The following is a 19,671-nucleotide window of genomic DNA, read 5'->3' as shown; positions in this document are numbered from 1 at the left end:
CAAATGCAATCCAATTACCGACGAGAACCAATCTTGACAATTCCATCTTGTCCCTTGTTGAACTTGACCCGGCAATCGGGGCAGAACCATTTTGCTGTTCGACTAGGGACTTCTGAGAGACCGATACAGTCGAGGTGGAACCATTCTTTGTCACACTGCCGGGAATGTTAGTTTTGATTTTGATAGTACCTGGGACATACAAGGCGGCGACTTACATCAGGATTCTCACAACAGATCATTGTCCCAAAACTCACGTCCCCACACATACAATACCGCGGTTCATTGGAATCAATCTCCTCCAACACTCCATCCTCATCAATACGGACGTTATCCCGCTGGTCGGGCTCGCGCGTCCCGGGCCGCTTCTTGCTCATCTTCGCCTTGCGACGGCCGTAGCTGACTGCTGCTCCGCCGTCTTGTCCTGAAGACACTGGTCCCGGAGCGGGGCGTTTTCGACGGCGAGTAGGTCCGGTTTCGGGGACTGGGATGGGGGTTCTTCGGGCTGGAGTGGCGCTTTTGCGGCGGAGATCGCGGCCTCCGGGGGCGTTAAGCGTGGTTGCTTGTTCTGCTAGGGAGATGGAGCGGCCTCGTGAGGGTGGTCGGTTTGGTGTAGCGAAGTGGTCATCCGTAGAGGGGGCGGGAGCGGGAGCGGCTGCTGCTGGTTCAGCCTTTAGTTCAGCTGGTGGCGGAGATGGTTTTTTGATGTCAACTATTGGCGCTGTATTTTCGATGGGGACATTGGCAGTTGCCGTGACAGAAGTGCTAGTGTTCACTGATGCGCTGGATAGACTGGCGCGAGGATCCGTTGGAATATCATCATCGCTGGCTTTGCGGCGTTTAGTCAAACGAGAAGCACGAGATTCGTCGCTTGCCTGGGCTGTTGCATCAGCTGGTAGGAACTCTTCTAACTTTCTCTTTGATGCCCGTGTAGGCAGCTTTTCCGGCGCGTCTTCTTCGATTCCGATAGTAAGGCTGACGGGTATGGGTATGCCCTGTGCTTCAGCGGCGGCCGCAGCGGCAGTGGCAGCAGCCTGTTCCCTCGCGAGATTCTCTCGTTTCAGCTTTTTTGCTTCGTTCAATTTCATACCGCGGTTGCTCAGCTTGGTTTCCGCCATAGAAAGATTTTCCTTGGTGGCGTCGCTTTTCTTCATCAACTTGCCAGGAATATAGGTGTTCGCGATGTCATCACAGTCGACAAATTCAGTACCGTCGGCGTCTGCCTGCGCCTTGGCTGCTCTGTAGGCTTCCCAGCCGCGCCCACGTAGAGCAAGTTCGCGGTGGATCATGACCTCACTGGGCTGCCATACTGCGTTCTTCTTCATCTTCTTGCGCAATTTCGTCATCTCCCATTCCGTCAGACGCAGCCATGGCATGTCCTCGCTACCAGGCTTTGCACCCTCCGGAGGAGGTCGGAGCATCGCCAATGCATTGCTGGTAGACACGGTTGCACCTGAGACGGAGGGCCGCGATCGCCTGCTCTGCGTCTTCTCCTTTTTGGCTGGAATCCCTGACACTTGTGATTCGGCTGAAGGTCGCGGCTTGGGCTCTGTCTCGTCGTCCGAATGTTCCGTGCTAGCAATAGGCGAATCCGGATTGAAGGCCAGGTGCTCAGCAGAGAGCGCGGACCGCCGACTCCGTGATTTTTGTCCTGGAGTCACATTATCACCATCCAAGCGCAACGTGATGCGCGTCCGTCCTGGTGCATCCGCCCCTTTCTTCCTGCTTGGTTGAGCGCGTTTTCCGGCCTGGGCAGGATCGGGAGTAGGCTCGCGCGACGAGGGCTTGGGAAGCGCCTCCAGCTTCTTTCGGATACAGTCTAACCGATTGAAGTGATGGTCGACGACATCGTAAAGACGACAGGCCTCCGCGTAGGCGGACTCACGGGCGTTGATGGCGCGGTCGAGCTGGAAGGAGATGTCTTTGCGGAGGTTCTGGGGGTGCGGACGCGTATCGGGGGTGATCTGGGGTAGCTGACCGTAATCTTTCGTCAGTTCATGTACGCTTTGCGCGGCTTCGATGTAGCGGTCGTCCAAGCCACCGATGAGAGTGAGGGATCGAATGAGGTCTGCTGGGAGGTATTCGGTGTAGTCGATGTAATCGGTCACGGTTGCCTGGGCGTCAGGGTCGAATGGGCCGTCGAGAATAACGCCACCAGTCTCATCGTCGTCGTATCCATCTAGCATGGCCATTTTGTTTCAGGGTGTAGTTAGAGGCGCGGCTTGAGATGCGGAGGCGGAGGTGGAGATAGGATCAGCTCAGGAGTATCGGGGAGCTTCCATAGACGTTGTCAGGGAAAATTAAGCGAATTATGTATGTTGATAGAGGGAAAGACGCTGTCAGATTGAGATCCCTGGTAGGAGTTGACGTCTTAGCGAAGGAATGGGGATGGCAGGGGACAATCTGTTGCGATGCGATGCGATGCGATCTCAGGCGTCGGTCTCGGTGTGGCGGCACAAATATTGTTCCGGGTTGTATAGCTTCATTCCATTCCTCAGAGGCTCAGAGCAACACATGAAGTTACACAACGACAAAAGCAACACGCGGAAAATGAAGTAGCGCATTAAACTGACAGCTCATATGGCTTTACTGGCCATAGTGATGTTGTCGACAAAATGATTTTCTTAAGTGGGAATTCCATGTTGACCAATTCAATCGTGCAATATAAATAATGACCGGCAACAGTGAATCTGGCAATATGGCACTAATGCGCTCAGAGTGAATATGCCTGATACTATATCCCATAAAGTTGCGACTAACAATGAATACTTGTTTGTCGCTCCTTGTTTGCTCTGCGGGACGCCTCTTCCCTGCTCCTTCCTCTCAAGTCTCCGTTCTTCATCTCATCCTCATCCTTTCTTGCAATCATTTTCATGGTTCATTTTGTGGAAATGTTAATTAACTCAATTCTCAGTACTTATCCGTGAAAATGGGCAGAGCAGAACGTCTCAAGTTGCTTTTCGGGGACGGAGACGGATCTCTGTTGCAGACAAACACCCGGTTGAAAATGCCTGTGCCTGTGCCTACTGTGTCTGTCGTCGAGGTTCCTGAGACTCAGCCTGACGATGCAGCAGCCAAGGAACTTTCTCATAAAGCGTCAGTTCACGAACAGCAGATCAAGGACGAAACCTCTCAGAAAGCGCCAGTCGAGGAAGCCGAGGCCCCCAAGACCATCGTCCACTCAGAAGACCAAAACCAGGAGGCACCGAAAGATGAATCCGAGGACCAGTCTGTCACCATTGTTGAGGATCCTCCAATGGCCCAGGAAACAGAGGTATGCGTGTCTAGTAGCTTTTGCCCTCTCATCGCCGTGTCCAGATTCCCATACCGGTTCATCCACGGAGACCCCTCCCAGCCCGTCGCAAGTGCTTTCTTTGATGAGGGTAAATTCTGGAAACGTCGGTGGAACATGTAAGTCTACACCTGCCAGTTGCTGTTAGATACCAATGTTAACGACTGGCAGATACTACATCCATGTCCCGCTGCACATCAGCCCCCAACCACTCCTCCTCGTTCCTGTCAGCCAGGTCGAAAAACTACTCAAAGACATTAATCGGAAATGCGAAACCACCTGTTCCCTTCCATCAAGCGATGGATTCGTCCTGAACTTCCAGGAAGACGGCACCCCCCAGCCCATATTCCTTGGTCGGAGTACCAGCCGGGAGATGAAAGATTACCTCGAGTCGCGCATAAAACCTGTGCCGAACAGCATATTTGAAAACGACGCAATTCCGGAATACCAGGCTTATGAGCAAAAGATCGAAGCAGCAGTTAAATTGACCAAGAACAAAAAAGGTGCCTCAAAGGCTAAGAAACAGCTCGTCCGTATCCAGACGGAGCACAAATGGATCCGGTGTCTGAAACGAATGCAAACCTATTTTGGCCTGCGTCGTGATCCCTCCAACAACCAGGACCCTGACCCCTCCAATCAGCAAGAGTCGAGCCAGCAGCCAAACGAGGGGGTGGCGGAAGGAGAAGAACCGGCGTGGAAATCAGTTCAGCTGGCCCCAAGTTTCGACGAGCCCGCTCCGTATGTATTCCTAAACGAGCCGGTGTTTATCAGCGTCGATGTTGAATGCAACGAACGATGCCATTCTCAGATCACCGAGGTTGGTCTTTCGATACTTGACACACGGGACCTAGCCGGCACTGCTCCAGGCCAGGAAGCCGCCAACTGGATCTCCCGAATCAAATCCCGCCATCTACGCGTAGTGGAATATGGTCACATCATCAACCATGACTTTGTCCCCGGATGTCCCGATAGATTTGAATTTGGAGAAAGCGAATGGGTCAAGCTAGAGGACATGCCGTCAGTTGTGGACAACTGTTTCCGATCTTACCTCCCTGAGACCGCAGGCGGTGAAGACGCCCAAGCTGAACGACGCAACGTGGTCCTTGTGGGACACAACCCATCTGCGGATGTCAACTTCTTCCTCGACCTGGGTGTGCCCCTCTTCAGAGAATCCAAGGAGAAGGGCGTGTTCCTGGACACGGTCGATACAGCTGAATTATTCCGCGTGTCTAGACAGGAGATGAACGTGCGGTCTCTGGGTAGTATTCTTGCAACGTTTGGAATTACGGGGTGGTATTTGCATAATGCGGGAAATGATGCGCGTTATACTATGGAGGCCTTGGTTCGAATGTTGTTCCATGAGAGCCATTTCTACCCTCATGACTTTGCCGCGGGATGCGTTTCATGACTTGTTTTATTTCTTTCTCTTCGTGATTGTTCATCACTTCTGATTCAGATTCTTGCTAGTGGATATCTAAATGAAATATTAAAAAAAGTAACATGGGTAAAACATGCGCCCCCCTAGATGTATTCCGTAAATTTAGGGCCTTTAAATTGTATGCTCAGTCCATTTGTATAGATGCGGAGTACACCCAGACAACGACTCAAGCTGAAGCGAGCTCTTTTACTTTCACACTAAGTTGCTTCTCTGCATGGTATCTCCTTTCGGGATGTGTCATTTCTGCTCCGAGATCAGATTCTTCGTTTTGTCTTTGTAATCTCTGGCAAGCTGGGGCCTTTCTCGCTCTTCGTTCAAACAATGACGGACTTTCGGTTTCAAACGACCTAATTTGCGTAGAAAATGACCTCGAGAACGCCCCGGGTCCTTAGACCGTATATGCTCCGTATATGCTCCGTTATGTGTGATTGTTGTCTGCGAAGCGTCGCGGCAAATACTGAGATCCCCCAAACGCCTCGAGTACTTACTAAATTGTACTGGAAATATTAGATCTCATGGTCGTGATCGTCTCTTTGAGATTTATCCCGAAGGGGTATATTTGGAAACAGAATCACACGGGACCTCTATATGCATCAACATCGATGGCTGTCAAGGGGCTGTTCTCAAGACCCGGATGTAGTACGCTATCTTTCCAATAATAGTAGTTATTCTTATCATCTAGCTAACCGTCTCAGAATACCATGCATTGGATCAACAGCGGTATCTACTCAAGAAAGAGCGAAACAAGCAAAGCCAGATATCCCCAAGCTTACACAAAAAGAAATCAATGGTATTGACCTTTTTACAAAAGCAGGGTGCTCATCAACTCCAAGATTATTTGCATGGAAAGCATGAGATACAGGGAAGTGAAGACTGGGTCCCCGGGGGGTTTATGGATTATGTTTTGATGGAGAGAATGCCCAAAGTTATGCCACCAGCGTACTGAGAGAAGGATGTAACTGTTGAAGAACGAGCTCAGCTACTAGAAGCATTTGAAAACGCATTCGTGTATGTTTTCACATGGAATAAAACACTTGCACTGGCAGTTAACTGACATGCTTTCCAGGGAATGTGTGGGTTACGGTGCATCGCATGCAGACCCAAGGCTCCGAAATATTCTCTGGGACCGAGAAACAGAAATGGTTGTACCATCCGTCCTGATCCATCGAATTCTTAGGCTAAGATAATATGTTCGTTCAGCTACTTTTTGGACTTGTCCGGATTATCACTGGTATCAAAAATATATATTTTGGCATCTGGCGTAGTCAGATCAGCTCGTTGATGGGTGTGTGTGTGTGTGTTTAGAAGTCTGATAATGACTTTAATATATCCGCTTTTGTGCTCTTCAATATACACAAGTGTAAAACCCCTGTAGACGATGGCAGTAGACCGCATCGCAATCACAAGTTGATCTTGACCTGAGCGGCGATAAGACCATGTCGATCACCATGACAGGCTGATAGATTAACCGGATTGCAAAACCAGTCCGTCCGAGGCGCTGTTCTACCAAGCTTTCGGACGAGTTAATCGCGCGATAGAGAACCTCAGAGCATCGAATCTGCTCAATCGCTCCGGCCTCGGTGTATTCAGTGTTAACCCCGAAGATCGCAAAGTCCGAGTCCCACATCGCGAAGTTCCATGAATTTTCTTCAGATTTTCCTCGGCAATGATGATCGGCGATAATCGGTCCTCGGTGGTTTTCACGGGCTTTGACTGGCCGAGGATACGAGGGGAAAATGCTTGGTATTTTCTGGATTTCGATAATGACAGCAGGGCACTTTCCACGACCGCTGCATATCCAATAGTTTCCAATTGGGCCCCACCGCTGTTCTGTTGTTCTGTTCTAGGGGGGGGGGGGAGGGGGGGTATTGTTCACAAGCGAAACTTGTTCCTTTTTGACAGCTGAAAATTAAACTCTTTTCCATTTAGTGGCGCCTGTTGGATTGACGACCTTGCGCGTATCGGTGGCATCTTGTGGATTTTCTCAGGGACAATTCCTATTCATCGAATTGAGAAGGAATATCATATCATCCTAGGCGAGAGTGCGTGCCCTGCCCTAACCGATTGTCTCATGGTGATGGTATGTAGACGTGTGCTTAGATGTCGTTCTGGAGTGTAGGTACTGTACTGTACAGTGGACTATCCTTTGAGACTTAGGATATGAAATAAATGTTGGACCATATTTGAAATAACAATGTAAATAACTCGCAAGAAGATGTCCACATGAAAGAAGAGAAGTACTGGTTCATCACCTGACATTCCCAAAAGGGAAACCCCAAACTTCGACCAGCCAGAATCTTCGCTGGACTCGATTGTCAGTTGAACCTGGTCGAGTGTCTATTTAATACCTTTTCTTTTCTTCTACTCCTCGTATTATCAACACGATATTACTGTTATTGTGCTTGACTAATACTATTACACTTCTCTGCATCGCCAAGAGGGCGTTCGCAATACTCCTACTGTACGGCCGCCATCCATTCCTCCGGCCCCCAGCAACTCCTCGCCTTTTGATTGCTCTCCCACTTCTGTTTGTCCCGTCGAATTCGAAATTCTACTACTAACAGCGTCTACTTCTTTATAGTAGCAATGGACTCAAGTACTTTCTCCATCTGACTCAACCTCGTTTTCTCCCTCCATCGCACTGGTCTCCGATTGGTGTCTTTGCGCCATATCCACCGTCTCCAAAAGGACCCTTTTCTTTGGTAATTGCCGTCTTGTTCTTTCTTCTCTCTTCTCTTTACCTCTTTTTTTCTTCTTTTTCCTTTTGTTACTGCTTTTCTCCATTGAACCGAGCCTCGTCGCACAAGGAAATTACAAAGAAAAACAAAAAGCGATCGTGCGGTTGACCATAGCGTCATCACTTATCGCTTTTCGCCCACATTCACTCAATTTCCCCCAAATCGAGGAATAAAAATCAAAAGCCGTGAGATCATTTCGCATTCCACGGCCTAGTTGATCGCCCACTGGATCTATTATCGGTCTTTCACCCCCTGAGTGACTGCGACTCCCATGAGTCTGTAACCTGCTCGAGTCGCCTTGTGAATGTCAATTCGGACGGATCGCCTTTCGGCGCCTCTCCCTGCTGATTCCTTCTCCCCCCCTCCTTATCCGTGCATGAATCTGTCCCCATCACCAATTCCCGAACACCTCATGCAATATGGCTGCTCCGTCGAGTCCTCTTTACGGCGAAAACCACGCCGGCCTTGCCCATGAAGATGATGACCACTTCTACGATGATAAGGACCACTCCCAGGGAACGCCCTCGAACGATCCGAAACATATGCAGAAGAGACGACGGGTGACCAGAGCCTGCGATGAATGCAGACGCAAAAAGATCAAGTGCGATGGGAAACAGCCGTGTACTCATTGCACTGTGTATAGTTATGGTAAGCTGGCCTGTGGCGTTGGGTGTCCAAACTCTTTCTAACATAAATACCTCGTTAGAATGCACCTACGACCAACCGTCAAATCGTCGCCGGAATCCTGCCCCACAGTATGTGGAAGCCCTCGAAAATCGTCTGCACAAGGCCGAAGCTCTCATCCGAGTTGTCCTTCCGGATATCAATCTCGACGACCCCCAATTCGATTTGCATGCGACGGAACAAATGCTGGCAACATCCAAAAAGGACAAGCAACAACCGCTGCAGCCACAGACACCGTCGCAATCCCAACAGCCTGTCCCAATCGCACCCCGATCACCTGTTCCACCGCAACCGGCGCAGGCCCAAGAAAACCCAGATGACTCAATGCTGGAGACCATGGTTGATAGTGCGGGCCTTTTGGATCTTGATGACCAGGGCCATTGGGATTATCACGGGCATACTTCGGGCATCATCTTCCTACAGCGACTGCGAAAGCAACTCGGGGCGTCCGATATCCAACCACCTCCAATGGGGTCGCGGCCGATGCCGCCCATGCTGGACAGTCCCAGATCAGTGGGCGATTCGCCGCAAGAATCCTCGATACCTCCTACGCATGATCTCCCACCACGGAACGTCGCGCGACGGCTGTGCCATAATGCCTTTGAAGATGGCTGCTCTCTGATGCGATTTGTCCACGAGCCCTCGTTTTATGCCATGTTAGATCGGATTTATGATACCCCTGCTGAACAGTACAGTAATGAAGAGCACTCGTTCCTTCCGCTTCTTTATATTGTCATGTCCGTCGGTTGTTTGTTTTCGGATGATGGGGCTGGTACCCTCGATGTGTCGGGCTACGAGACTGCAATTGGTCAGGGGTATGTCTTTCATTTTCCAGTATTCGCAGGATGACTTCATATTAACTTGCACTCAAGCTTCCAATTCTTCAAAGCTGGAAGGCAGCTGTTGGAAATCACCGATTGCCGGGATTTGACCTCGTTACAAGCCATCTGTTTCATGGTGCTTTTCCTCCAGTCCTCCGCCAAATTGAGTACATGCTATTCGTACGTTGGCATCGCCCTTCGTTCCGCTCTTCGACTGGGCCTGCACCGCTCTGTCGCCGCGGATTTCAACCCCATCGAACGAGAATTACGGAAGCGGATATTCTGGGTCGTCCGCAAAATGGACGTTTACGTGAGCACCCTTCTTGGGCTGCCGCAGATGCTGAGTGACGACGACATCGACCAAGAATACCCCATGGATGTCGACGGAGAATTCATCACAGCTGAAGGCGTACAGCCCATGCCGCTTGACCGGACACCTTTGATGGCTGGTTGTAATGCTCATACTCGCCTTGCAAATATCATCATGAAGGTGGTGAAGTACATCTATCCAGTTAAGAATGCGCAATATCGCTCCGAGTCGGATCACCGTTACGTGGTGAGCCACGCGAAGATTCGGGAAATCGAGCGCGATCTCCAATCTTGGATGGAGGAGTTACCCCCGGATCTTCGACCTGGCACCGAAGTCTCACCTCAACTCGAGCGGTAAGCTTCCTCACATCTTTTGGCTGCTTGCACATGGCTGACAATGAAATAGTATAAGACAGTTGCTCCGTATTAGCTACGCACATGTGCAAGTCGTCATGTATCGACCTTTCTTGCACTATGTTTCCAGTGGGTCGCAGGCGCAAGGCGTAGATAAACGGTCGTACGCATGCGCCGCGGCTTGTGTCAGCGTCTCTCGTAATATTGTCCATATTACCACAGGGATGCACAAGAGAGGACTCCTCAATGGTTCCTATTGGTTCACGATGTACACTACCTACTTCGCCATTCTCTCCCTAATCTTCTTCGTTCTCGAAAACCCCGACTCGCCCACCGCCAAGGATGGCGTGCTGAAGGACGCCATGGAAGGTAAAAACACCTTGGCTGGGTTGGCCAAGAAGAGTCTGGCCGCGGACCGATGTTCGCAGAGTCTTAACGTACGTTGGCCAAACCTTCTCTGTATGTCTCTAAGCTGACCACCACTCCAGTGTCTATTCAAGAACCTACCCGAACTGCTCAAAAACCGACAGAGCTCGGTCACTCCTGTTAATCTCAAACGTCCTGCCCCATCTAGCAAACCAATCAATCCCAGACCTACGATTCCGGCTGAGATGCGCGCACCCCAAAGAGCAAACACGACTCCGATCCAGATGATGGCAAGGGCTCAAAGAGCTGAAGCGCGACCAAGGAGCCTGGACGATGGTCATGCACATAGAGGCCATAGCCGCACCAACAGCGACGTGCACAGTAAGACCGCGACCCCAAGATGGGTGCCTTCGACACCGGATTCTGCTGCAGCGGAGACTAGATCGTCGACCCCATCCAACACCAATTTCTCGACACCCTCTCCCATCCAACAAACAGCGGCGAGACGGGATGCGTCACCGGCATTCCAGTTCCCTCAGCAGTTCGCCAACTTTAATAATGTCCCTGACTTGATGCCCATCATGTTCCCATCAGATGACCCATTCGCATACCCCACGCAACCAATGTCGACATTGGAAGATGGGCACTTCTCATTTGAGCAACAATCCGGGATGCCGTCTACTACTACGATGGCGGGAAATCCTAACGCTATGGGCCTGTCGACCCCGACTTTGGAGAACTTTTCTAATCTCTCTTTGTTCGCCAACGGCACTGGGACTCCTACGGGAATGAACCCCGCGATGGCAAACCGCTTTGCCAATAGCCAACAGCCCAATCAATCCCGGCTCCAGTCACCCATATCCTGCATGTCACCATCTGGCGAAGTTGTTAGCAGTCCTGATTTGGTTTCTATTCCGAACCAGAATTTCATGTGGCAAGGGTATAATTTCCAGCCCCAGAACTGGACCGGCGACCAGCAGACCCAGCCGGACCAGCAGCCAATGCCCGCACCCAACGGTGTGCCGGATGTACCCACAGGAGTCGACGAGAACAATCCGACGGGCATGGGCATCGATCTGGGAATCCCACTGGACGACATCTTTGGTAGTAACGAGGCGTACCGGCCGGCCGGTAATCTCAATGAGGATTGGCTTCAGTGGATGAATGTGGGGAATTAGCAGGGTTGTCTGTATTTTGAGACTCTTGGCGGGCTCGATTACTTTCATGTTAATAATTGGTTGACGTATTTGGCTATGAAGATATGTAATGACGGTAAATAGAGAAAAGAGCTAATGGAGTTGATGATTGATGTACTGTTACCTCGTACTCCGGTGCACTCTGTACTGTACTCCGTATGAAGATGAAGCGATGATGGTTAATCTCTGCCGATGTCGGACCCACAGATGACATTGTGCTCCGTCCATCCCGTCGTCACTCAACTTGTTGACACTGTTGCGAGTGTATGGCCATTGGGATAACCTCAATGCCAACGGTGCAACCCAGATGGATGACTAACTAGCGAACCGTTCAACTTTCTCTTTTTACTTTCTTTTTGGACGCCTTTTTGGAGAATCGCGAACGGTGACCGCGTCGCAGACTCAATGCCCTGAGATCTCCCATATATTCTTCTTGTCTTGTACTTTATATACTCATCCATTACTATATAATCAAACAATGCCCTCCCTCCCCAACGCATCCACCGTCGTCTCGTGGTTCTTCTACCTAATCCCAATCTACATATTCGTCCTAGCGCCGCTCCTAAGCCAGATTTTCCCCCGAGACGAAGAAGACACCTGGGGCCTCGACTACGCAGTCGCATACGATGCCGAGGGAAACGAGATTCCCGCATTGAACCTGGAAGATGATAGCTTTATCAGCCCTGAGGATGACGTACCGTTGAATTGCCCCCGGAGGGAAGCGGGTGAGGATTTCAAGGTGCATATATTATCCCGGGATCCGTTGGTGATATACATCGAGAATTTTCTCACGGAGAAGGAGGCGGATCATTTAGTTGACGTTAGGTGAGCCCCCCCCTCCCCGCAGATATCCTGCATGAACCGCATTCCTAACACCCTTACCACTACAGCGTCGGCCACTACACCCCCTCCATAATCTACGACGGCAGCACGCAACGCATCGACCCATCCGTCCGCCTCTCCGATCGCGCCCTCCTCGCCCGCGATGAAACAGTCCGCTGCGTCGAAGACCGCGCGCGCGCGTTCCAGGGCTGGCGCCCGCACTTGTATATCGAGCGCATGTGGGCGCAGCGGTATAACGCGTCGGGGCATTATCGGCATCATTTCGACTGGGCTGGGTCGGCGGCTAGGGGGGGAGACAGGGTTAGTACGTTTATGGTGTATTTGGCGGCGGATTGTGTAGGTGGGGGGACGAATTTCCCGAAGTTGGGGTGGCCGGGGTCGAAGGCATGGTGTCGGTTTTTGGAGTGTGATGGTGATAGCGAGGGTAGCAGTGACAGTGGTGGGAAGACAGAAGGAATCACGTTCAAACCGATCAAAGGAAACGCGATATTCTGGGAGAATCTCCGGGCGGATGGACGAGGGATCCCGGAGACTTGGCACGGGGCGTTTCCAGTGAAGGAGGGGATCAAGGTTGGACTGAATATTTGGAGTTGGTATCAACCGCCGCGGAGGCGCCATGATTAATTCATATGTTTACACTCCAGCAAGAGAGTGTGGTAGGCTGTCTTACTGGATTAGGCAGCAGAATGACGGAGCGGAGAATGTCTTGGCCGACGGGGGGAAATGCCCAGAATTGTTGCCGAGAGAGGAAGTCTTGGTGGGGTTGGTTGGTATTACCAAATACGCCAAGACCGTGCTATTCGTAAGTAATTCTCGCATACATACTTGTAATAAGAGTGCGAGGTACTTTGTACATAGTAGAGAAGATGTATGTTTATTTTTATGTATCTACAAATATCACTATTACTATGTACAGAGTACAGAGTACAGAGTATATCACTATGAATAATACAAATGTATCTGACTGTGCATAATAATGTCATCCCTGAACAGTCAGCACAGCCAGTCTTGGCCCGGTCTTGTCCCAGTCTTGGGCCTTTTTCCGCCCGGCTGTGCGGCGGCGTTTCTGGGCATTTTTCTCGGCAGTCCCAAGGCCCCCTCGTCTATATCCCCCGGTGTCTCCCCCAGCTTCTCCTTATCTTTCTTTCTACCTTTCTTGCCTATTTCTCTATCTGTTTCCCTCCCCTTTTTTCTATCAAATACTCGTGATTACATATTTACAAAGATACCTACAGTCATCCCCTCATCGAGTCAACACTGTTGGACCCCTTATTTGTGCGCCCGTGTTTGGCCACGTCCACACGCTGTCGTGTTGCTTGCCCTTTCTTATAATCCCTTTATCTAGTCCTATTTATCCCTCGTGGCTGCCCCCCCCCCCTATCTCTCTCTCTCTCTCTCTGTTGATTCCGCTGCTTCCAAGAAATTGACAAGAAAACACTCCTGGTCTTGGCAATGTCGGACCACCAAGAAACCCACGCTGCTGCCACCGCACCCGCGGCTATGCCGCAGGACCAGCACCATCATCAACAGCATCCTCAGCAAATAGCAACAGCAACGTCTCCTGTGACTGCTGCTCAGACAGCATCGTTGCCCACGGCTCCCGTGACTACTTCGCCGTCGGCCTCGGTCGCGGCGACGGCCGCCGCGGCCACCGCTGCCGTGAATCAGAACCATGCCGCCGCTGCCGCTCGTCCGGGTGAGGAACTCGCGTGTTTATGGCAGGGGTGTTCTGAGAAATCTCCTTCGCCTGAGGCTCTTTATGTAAATCTAACCTTTCTTTCGTTGATCGAATAAGTTGCTGACTAGTCAGGAACACGTTTGTGAGCGCCATGTCGGCCGCAAGAGTACCAACAACCTTAACTTGACTTGCCAATGGGGTAGCTGTCGCACTACCACTGTCAAGCGCGACCATATCACCTCGCATATTCGAGTCCATGTTCCGCTTAAACCGCACAAGTGCGACTTCTGCGGCAAGGCTTTTAAGCGGCCTCAAGATTTGAAGAAGCATGTCAAGACCCATGCTGATGACTCGGTCCTGGTGCGGTCTCCTGAGCCTAGCGCCAGGAACCCTGATATGATGTTCCCTGGACACACTAAAGGTTTGTTCCCCCTCGTTTCTAATCTACTCGGTACCCCTTGGACTGAGACTGACTTGCGCCTCTTGGCTTCAGGATATGCTACCGGTGCTCATTACTTTGAGCCTGCATTGAACACCATACCGGCCCAGGGCTATCCTCATGGGCCTCCCCAGTACTATCACTCGCACCCAGCACAACCCCCGAACCCATCGTACGGCAATGTTTACTACACCCTTAATCAGGGCCAGGACCCTGGACATGTATCGTACGAGTCGAAGAAGCGCGGGTATGATGCGCTCAATGAGTTTTTTGGTGACCTGAAGCGCCGCCAGTTCGACACCAACTCGTACGCTGCGATCGGCCAGCGCCTTCTGAGTCTGCAAAACCTGCAGCTTCCCATCCTCAGCGGCGGTCCTGTCCCTGAATACCAGCCCATGCCTGCCCCAGTGGCCGTACCTGCCGGTGGCGGGGGTGGTGGTCCTGGCTATGGCGGCCCACAGCCGGTTCAATACCAGCTGCCTCCTATGGCAAACGTGCGGACCAAGAATGATTTGCTCAACATTGATCAGTTCTTGGAGCAGATGCAGAACACCATCTACGAGAGCGAAGACCACGTCGCTGCGGCAGGTGTCGCGCAACCGGGTGCTCACTACGTGCAAGGTGGCATGAATTACCGCGCTACCAACTCACCACCCAGCCAGCTGCCGCCGAGTCATGCCACAGCGGCGACCACTGTTGCTCCCATGTTGAACACTACCGCAACGGCACACTCGCCCCCTACGGGCACTCCTGCCTTGACGCCACCATCAAGTGCGCAATCGTACACATCGGGTCGTTCCCCCATCTCAGTCCATGATAGTAGCAGCTCGAGTATGTACCCGCGACTCCCATCAGCGACCGTACCAGACACCATGGGAGGTGGATACGTGACTGCATCGAGCGCAGCGCCCCCATCGACGCTGAGCGGAGTATTTGACCACGATGACCGCCGTCGCTACACAGGAGGCACTCTCCAGCGGGCGCGACCGGACGATAGGATGTCGGTCTCCTTGGATTCCGAAAATGGTGATTCTGATGGAGACCGCACCCCACCTGCCAAGCAACCGTCTGCGGGTCCTACCTCTACGGGACAGGAAATTTCAGCCAGTCTGATTGACCCCGCCCTGCACTCGAGCGGTAGTCCCTCGTCATCGCCTTCATCGGCGGACGCAGACGCAGACGCGACCCTGCGGACTGCCCAGGCTGCCACAGAGGTGGCGGAGCGGGCGGATTCGCAGTGGGTAAGTCTGGTGCGGGCGCTGGAAGGTCTACGGGGTTGGATTAACTACCGGATTGATCATGAAGAGTATGATGAGGAAGAGCAGGCCCAACGGCGGCAGCAGCAGGCAGAGCAGGAGCAAGCAGAGCAACAAATGCAGTCTCCAGAACCACCAGTAGAGCAGCATACCCCAGAGCAACCGGAAGCGCCATCAGAGGATGTTGCGATGGGCGGAATGGAGACGGGGACGGAGAAAGCGGTCAAGGCTGAAGGGCCGGGTGAGACAAGTGAAGATACAGTCATGTATCCGACTCTACGCGGGTTGGATGAGGATGGCGATTCCAAGATGTAGTTTCTTTTCTGTTCTATTTTACTCTTCTGTTTATTATGGTTATGATTGTTTCTATATCTCTTTTGTTATTTGTATTCTTGTTTACCAGGTGTGTTGTTACCGCCGAAATGGGATACTTTTTTGTGCGGGTCCGCGATGTAACTGGAGTTTTTTTTTTTGGCTGCAGGAACGGATCGCCGGTTGCAGATGCATTGTTGTCTTATTGTGTGCATTTTAGTAGTCTTATCACCGGCAGTAGTGGGAGTACAGTTGTACTTGCTTGTATACAAATGGAAGCCAATACCGAATTCTGCATTTCTCATGACGCAAACAGTTGTCTGAGAACGAGACTGGGATAATAATATTGTTGAAAACAACGTCTTGTCTTATTTTGATATTTTATATACGATAACCCTCTATTCTCTACAATTTATATCTCTCTTTCTCTCTCTCTGTTTACTGCTGACCTCATAAAAACCCGGTGGCGTCACTGTTTTCCTCCGCCTTTAATTTTCCAGCCTCTTTTCGGCCACTCGGATCGCGTCTTTCTAACTAACCACCACAGTCAACAACTCCACAACTCTCTCTCTGGATCGCTATATCAGTGGCAAATACATAGTCCCTGGTTCAATATTCTCTTTTCGCCTTCCAGTCGCCTTGCGTGGTCTTGTTTTGGTCTGTTTGGAGCTCTGAGATCACGCTCGTGGTTATCGCACAACATCAACACGCTCGTGCAAGATTACTTTGTTGCTCGTGCTTAACAATCAACGCTGAGATATACGCGATACGATCATAATATCGACCTAACAGAACGAAACGGAATATTAAGGATAAAATATTATAAAAAGAGGAAAACGAAGGACAAGAAAATGCCGCTCTCCAACAGGCGTCGCGCGCGCCGCAAGGAAATCCAACTGCAGGAAACATCCGACGTCGAGGACGTCCCCGACTCGTCGCCCAGTCGCCCAGCCAGTAAGAAGCGCAAGGTAGCTTTACCTCAACATTCTACTGGTATTGGAGATATTAACATAAGCAGGTCGAACGCTCACCACCTCGAGTCAAGCCCGAATCCCCCGAAGCCGACTCGCCCCCCGAAAACAACAACGAAAACGAAACAGACCTCTCCGCCAACCAAGACCTCGTTGACCTGGTAATCTCCTACCTCAGCGGCCCCCGCGATGACGAAGTACGTGTGCTGCGCGATCACTCCAACACCAAGACCGAAAACAAGCAGAGCATCCGGGCGTACGCCAAGATCGCCGGCCGCAACTGGACGTACTACGTGAAGACGCTTCATGTGAACATCGGTCGTGAGCCCGATCGCGAGCAGAAGCTGGATGAACAGTCGAGTCCGGTGACTATTGCTGCGAGGGCGCTGCCGGAGGTTCATGTGGATTTGGGGCCGAGCAAGTTTGTGTCGAGGCTGCATGCGGAGATTTTCTACGACGGGGAGGAGACGGCGAGTTGGCATATACGTGTTAATGGGAGGAATGGGGTGCGGTTGAATAATGTGGTGCTGAAGCGCGGGGTTGATGCTATTTTGTCGTGTGGCGATATTATTGAGATCGCTAATACGCAAATGATGTTTGTGACACCGGGTGATAAGGCGAATATTCATCCGAGTTTCGTTGAGCGCGCTCATCGGCTGGCTAATGGGGAGGAGGAGCCTGTTGCGTGGGATCCGGGTGCTCAGGCGTCGCAGACCTCCGTTGCTAATACGGCTGCCGCCTCGTTCGATGACCCGCTACCTCCTCCTACGTCGAATGGCCAACCGTCGCTTGCGCCTGCGCCGCACTTCCTCAAACGACAGGTCACTCCGCCGCCGCGCTCGCCTGATACCATGGGTGCGCGGACGGCTAAGCAGTCGCCGTTGTATAACCGGGGTATGATGATGGAGAGTACAGAGGAGATCGACTACAGCAAGGATTCGGCCAAGGATCTGAAGCCGCCTTATAGCTATGCGACGTTGATTGCGCAGGCTATCTTTTCCAGTGAGGAGGAGAAACTCACTCTGAACAGTATTTACAACTGGATCATGGACAAATATGCGTTCTATCGTCACTCGCAGAGTGGATGGCAGGTGTGTTGCGTCACCTTCTTGTGGTGAACGTGTGTGCTGACTATATAGAACTCCATCCGGCACAATCTATCCCTAAACAAAGCATTCCAAAAAGTCCCCCGTCGAACCGATGAACCCGGCAAAGGAATGAAATGGCAGATCGCCCCAGAATACCGCGAAGAATACTGGAAGAAGCAGCTGCGCAAAGGAGGACCGCAATCATCCGCGCCATCATCACCAGCCACCAAAGAACCCTTTTCCCGAGCCAACGGTCTAAGCGCGATGTTCTCCGCCGAAAAGAAATCCCCCCAAGTCTCCTCACCAGGCTTCAGCTCCTTCCCCGTTGCACCAGTAGAAGCCTACACACCCGAACGAGGCACCCGCGGCGCCGCAGGCGTCCCAGACCTCCGAATGCGCCACAAAAACGCCCGTGACTACGAAGAACCCTCCCCATTACCAACCCGCTCCGCAAACCGCAACAAAACCGCCACCAGCGGCCAAAACAGCCTAGGCCGCGCCTACGGGCTCTCCGACAACGTCGCCAATTCTCCCCCCGTCCTCTCCTCCTCCTACTACAACGAAGAACCCTCAAGCATGATAACCCCCGCCCCGCAACGCCAACAACCCCGCCTCCCACCACCCTCCACAGCACAAATCCCGTCAAAATTCATGCCTATGAGCTCGCCAGCGCAGTTCTGGAAGTTCGCGGATATAGGGAGTACCCCTGCACGACCGGTGCCAGATATGAGTCCATTGAAGGGCGGGATTGAACCCGGTGATGGACTCGGGAGTATTCCCAGTAGTAGTCCGCCGCCGCCTAACTTAGCCAGCCCCAGCAAACCAGGGACGTCGAACGGACTGGGACATGGACGGTCGTTGTCTGATTTGAAGGAAGAGGATGGAGAGGGGGAGGCGAATGGGGCGAACCAGCCGGATGTTCACGAGGATGAGGAAGAGGATGAGGGGTTTGATCTCGCAAGGTGAGTTTACCTTTCTCTTGTTATGTATATATCTTTGGATGGTTGCTAATAGTGACAACAGAGGCTTCCAACCAATCGGCTCATACCATCGACAACTAAGTAACGCGGCGCGCGCGAGCGCAGCTACAACCTAATGCCTTTCCTTGTTTTCTCTTGCTTGTTTATTTCATTGCTTGTTTTGCTAGCTAGAGCTAGCTATTTCTGCATAGGTGGTGTTGGTGTTCGGTGTAATAGCCGCGGTGGATTGCGTATGCCCATGGATGGACTATATTTTTATGCTGGACTACTTATATCGCTTGGTGTTTACAGTTTTGCAATAGTAGTAGTAGAAGGGTTTTGTGAGTATGGATGGATGAAATGATGATTATTATCTCTTACTTTCTTTTTGACATACTGTAGAGGGAAGGTATTGAAGCAGTTGAACGTATCGAAACATGTGTCTTCATTTGCTCCTCCAAGAGGTCCCATAGCATAAGGTTAGGACTTATTTCTCCATTTGGTCACCACTGCTATGGCTGATCAGCCCAAGTCGATCTGAGCATCGGTCTTGAAGGACGGCGTCTGTATGCAAACATATTGAAGCATTCCAGTCTAGTCTCAAGCCTGTATCCAACATACTGCATCATCTCAGCGGAGGCCGCGCCCCAGATGGCTCCGTAGGTTGTATTGGTGTCATTCGTTTGCTTTTCGGATTATTGTTAATATGAGAATTCGGATGGTGTTTATCTGTCAAGATAGATCGAAGTAGTTATGAACTGCTAATGCAGTATACCGGTGTACCCAGCTTGCTGTCTGGAAAATTACTGTTTCGCAGCGTGGCATCGGAGCATCAATAAGTGACGAATGACGATAGAACAATGCTTGCATATTTGGGCTCTGGTAGACACACCTTAAGTTGGTAATTCCTGCGAGTCTGTTAAGCTGGAC

The 19,671-nt window shown here is 51.4% G+C and overlaps 7 protein-coding genes across 7 annotated transcripts; 6 read left to right on the top strand and 1 right to left on the bottom strand.

Annotated features, from left to right (window-relative positions):
• Nucleotides 1-14: 14 nt before the first annotated feature.
• ASPGLDRAFT_34286 (putative PHD finger domain protein) lies at nucleotides 15-2,189 on the bottom strand (the record flags this gene model as incomplete). The annotated part of the gene is made up of 2 exons (XM_022544415.1): nucleotides 15-155; nucleotides 216-2,189. The coding sequence occupies 2 exons, from the start codon at nucleotides 2,187-2,189 to the stop codon at nucleotides 15-17; spliced, it is 2,115 nt and encodes a 704-aa protein (XP_022402196.1).
• Nucleotides 2,190-2,926: 737 nt separating this feature from the next.
• ASPGLDRAFT_34285 (uncharacterized protein) lies at nucleotides 2,927-4,697 on the top strand (the record flags this gene model as incomplete). Its single annotated transcript, XM_022544414.1, has 2 exons — nucleotides 2,927-3,408; nucleotides 3,461-4,697. The coding sequence occupies 2 exons, from the start codon at nucleotides 2,927-2,929 to the stop codon at nucleotides 4,695-4,697; spliced, it is 1,719 nt and encodes a 572-aa protein (XP_022402195.1).
• A 745-nt stretch (nucleotides 4,698-5,442) lies between these two features.
• Nucleotides 5,443-5,676, top strand: ASPGLDRAFT_45467 (uncharacterized protein; the record flags this gene model as incomplete). The annotated part of the gene is made up of 1 exon (XM_022546253.1): nucleotides 5,443-5,676. The coding sequence occupies exon 1, from the start codon at nucleotides 5,515-5,517 to the stop codon at nucleotides 5,671-5,673; it is 159 nt and encodes a 52-aa protein (XP_022402194.1). The 5' UTR covers nucleotides 5,443-5,514.
• Nucleotides 5,677-7,884: 2,208 nt separating this feature from the next.
• Nucleotides 7,885-11,177, top strand: ASPGLDRAFT_24521 (putative C6 transcription factor (Mut3); the record flags this gene model as incomplete). The annotated part of the gene is made up of 5 exons (XM_022543396.1): nucleotides 7,885-8,113; nucleotides 8,172-8,964; nucleotides 9,022-9,633; nucleotides 9,686-10,070; nucleotides 10,122-11,177. 5 exons carry the CDS (start codon nucleotides 7,885-7,887, stop codon nucleotides 11,175-11,177), a joined length of 3,075 nt encoding a protein of 1,024 aa, XP_022402193.1.
• A 283-nt stretch (nucleotides 11,178-11,460) lies between these two features.
• ASPGLDRAFT_168649 (oxidoreductase, 2OG-Fe(II) oxygenase family) lies at nucleotides 11,461-12,928 on the top strand. Its single transcript, XM_022542675.1, has 2 exons — nucleotides 11,461-12,020; nucleotides 12,086-12,928. Exons 1-2 carry the CDS (start codon nucleotides 11,674-11,676, stop codon nucleotides 12,660-12,662), a joined length of 924 nt encoding a protein of 307 aa, XP_022402192.1. The 5' UTR covers nucleotides 11,461-11,673; the 3' UTR covers nucleotides 12,663-12,928.
• Nucleotides 12,929-13,123: 195 nt separating this feature from the next.
• Nucleotides 13,124-16,085, top strand: pacC (putative C2H2 transcription factor PacC). The gene is made up of 3 exons (XM_022541895.1): nucleotides 13,124-13,799; nucleotides 13,849-14,137; nucleotides 14,210-16,085. Exons 1-3 carry the CDS (start codon nucleotides 13,491-13,493, stop codon nucleotides 15,724-15,726), a joined length of 2,115 nt encoding a protein of 704 aa, XP_022402191.1. The 5' UTR covers nucleotides 13,124-13,490; the 3' UTR covers nucleotides 15,727-16,085.
• Nucleotides 16,086-16,174: 89 nt separating this feature from the next.
• ASPGLDRAFT_45460 (putative forkhead transcription factor Fkh1/2) lies at nucleotides 16,175-19,100 on the top strand. Its single transcript, XM_022546252.1, has 4 exons — nucleotides 16,175-16,691; nucleotides 16,742-17,785; nucleotides 17,834-18,744; nucleotides 18,806-19,100. Exons 1-4 carry the CDS (start codon nucleotides 16,575-16,577, stop codon nucleotides 18,876-18,878), a joined length of 2,145 nt encoding a protein of 714 aa, XP_022402190.1. The 5' UTR covers nucleotides 16,175-16,574; the 3' UTR covers nucleotides 18,879-19,100.
• Nucleotides 19,101-19,671: the final 571 nt, after the last annotated feature.

This window comes from Aspergillus glaucus (genome assembly GCF_001890805.1).
Source record: "Aspergillus glaucus CBS 516.65 unplaced genomic scaffold ASPGLscaffold_7, whole genome shotgun sequence".
NCBI lineage: Eukaryota > Fungi > Ascomycota > Eurotiomycetes > Eurotiales > Aspergillaceae > Aspergillus > Aspergillus glaucus.
Note: the sequence above shows the minus strand (reverse complement) of the source record. Positions and strands in the feature narration are given on the sequence as shown.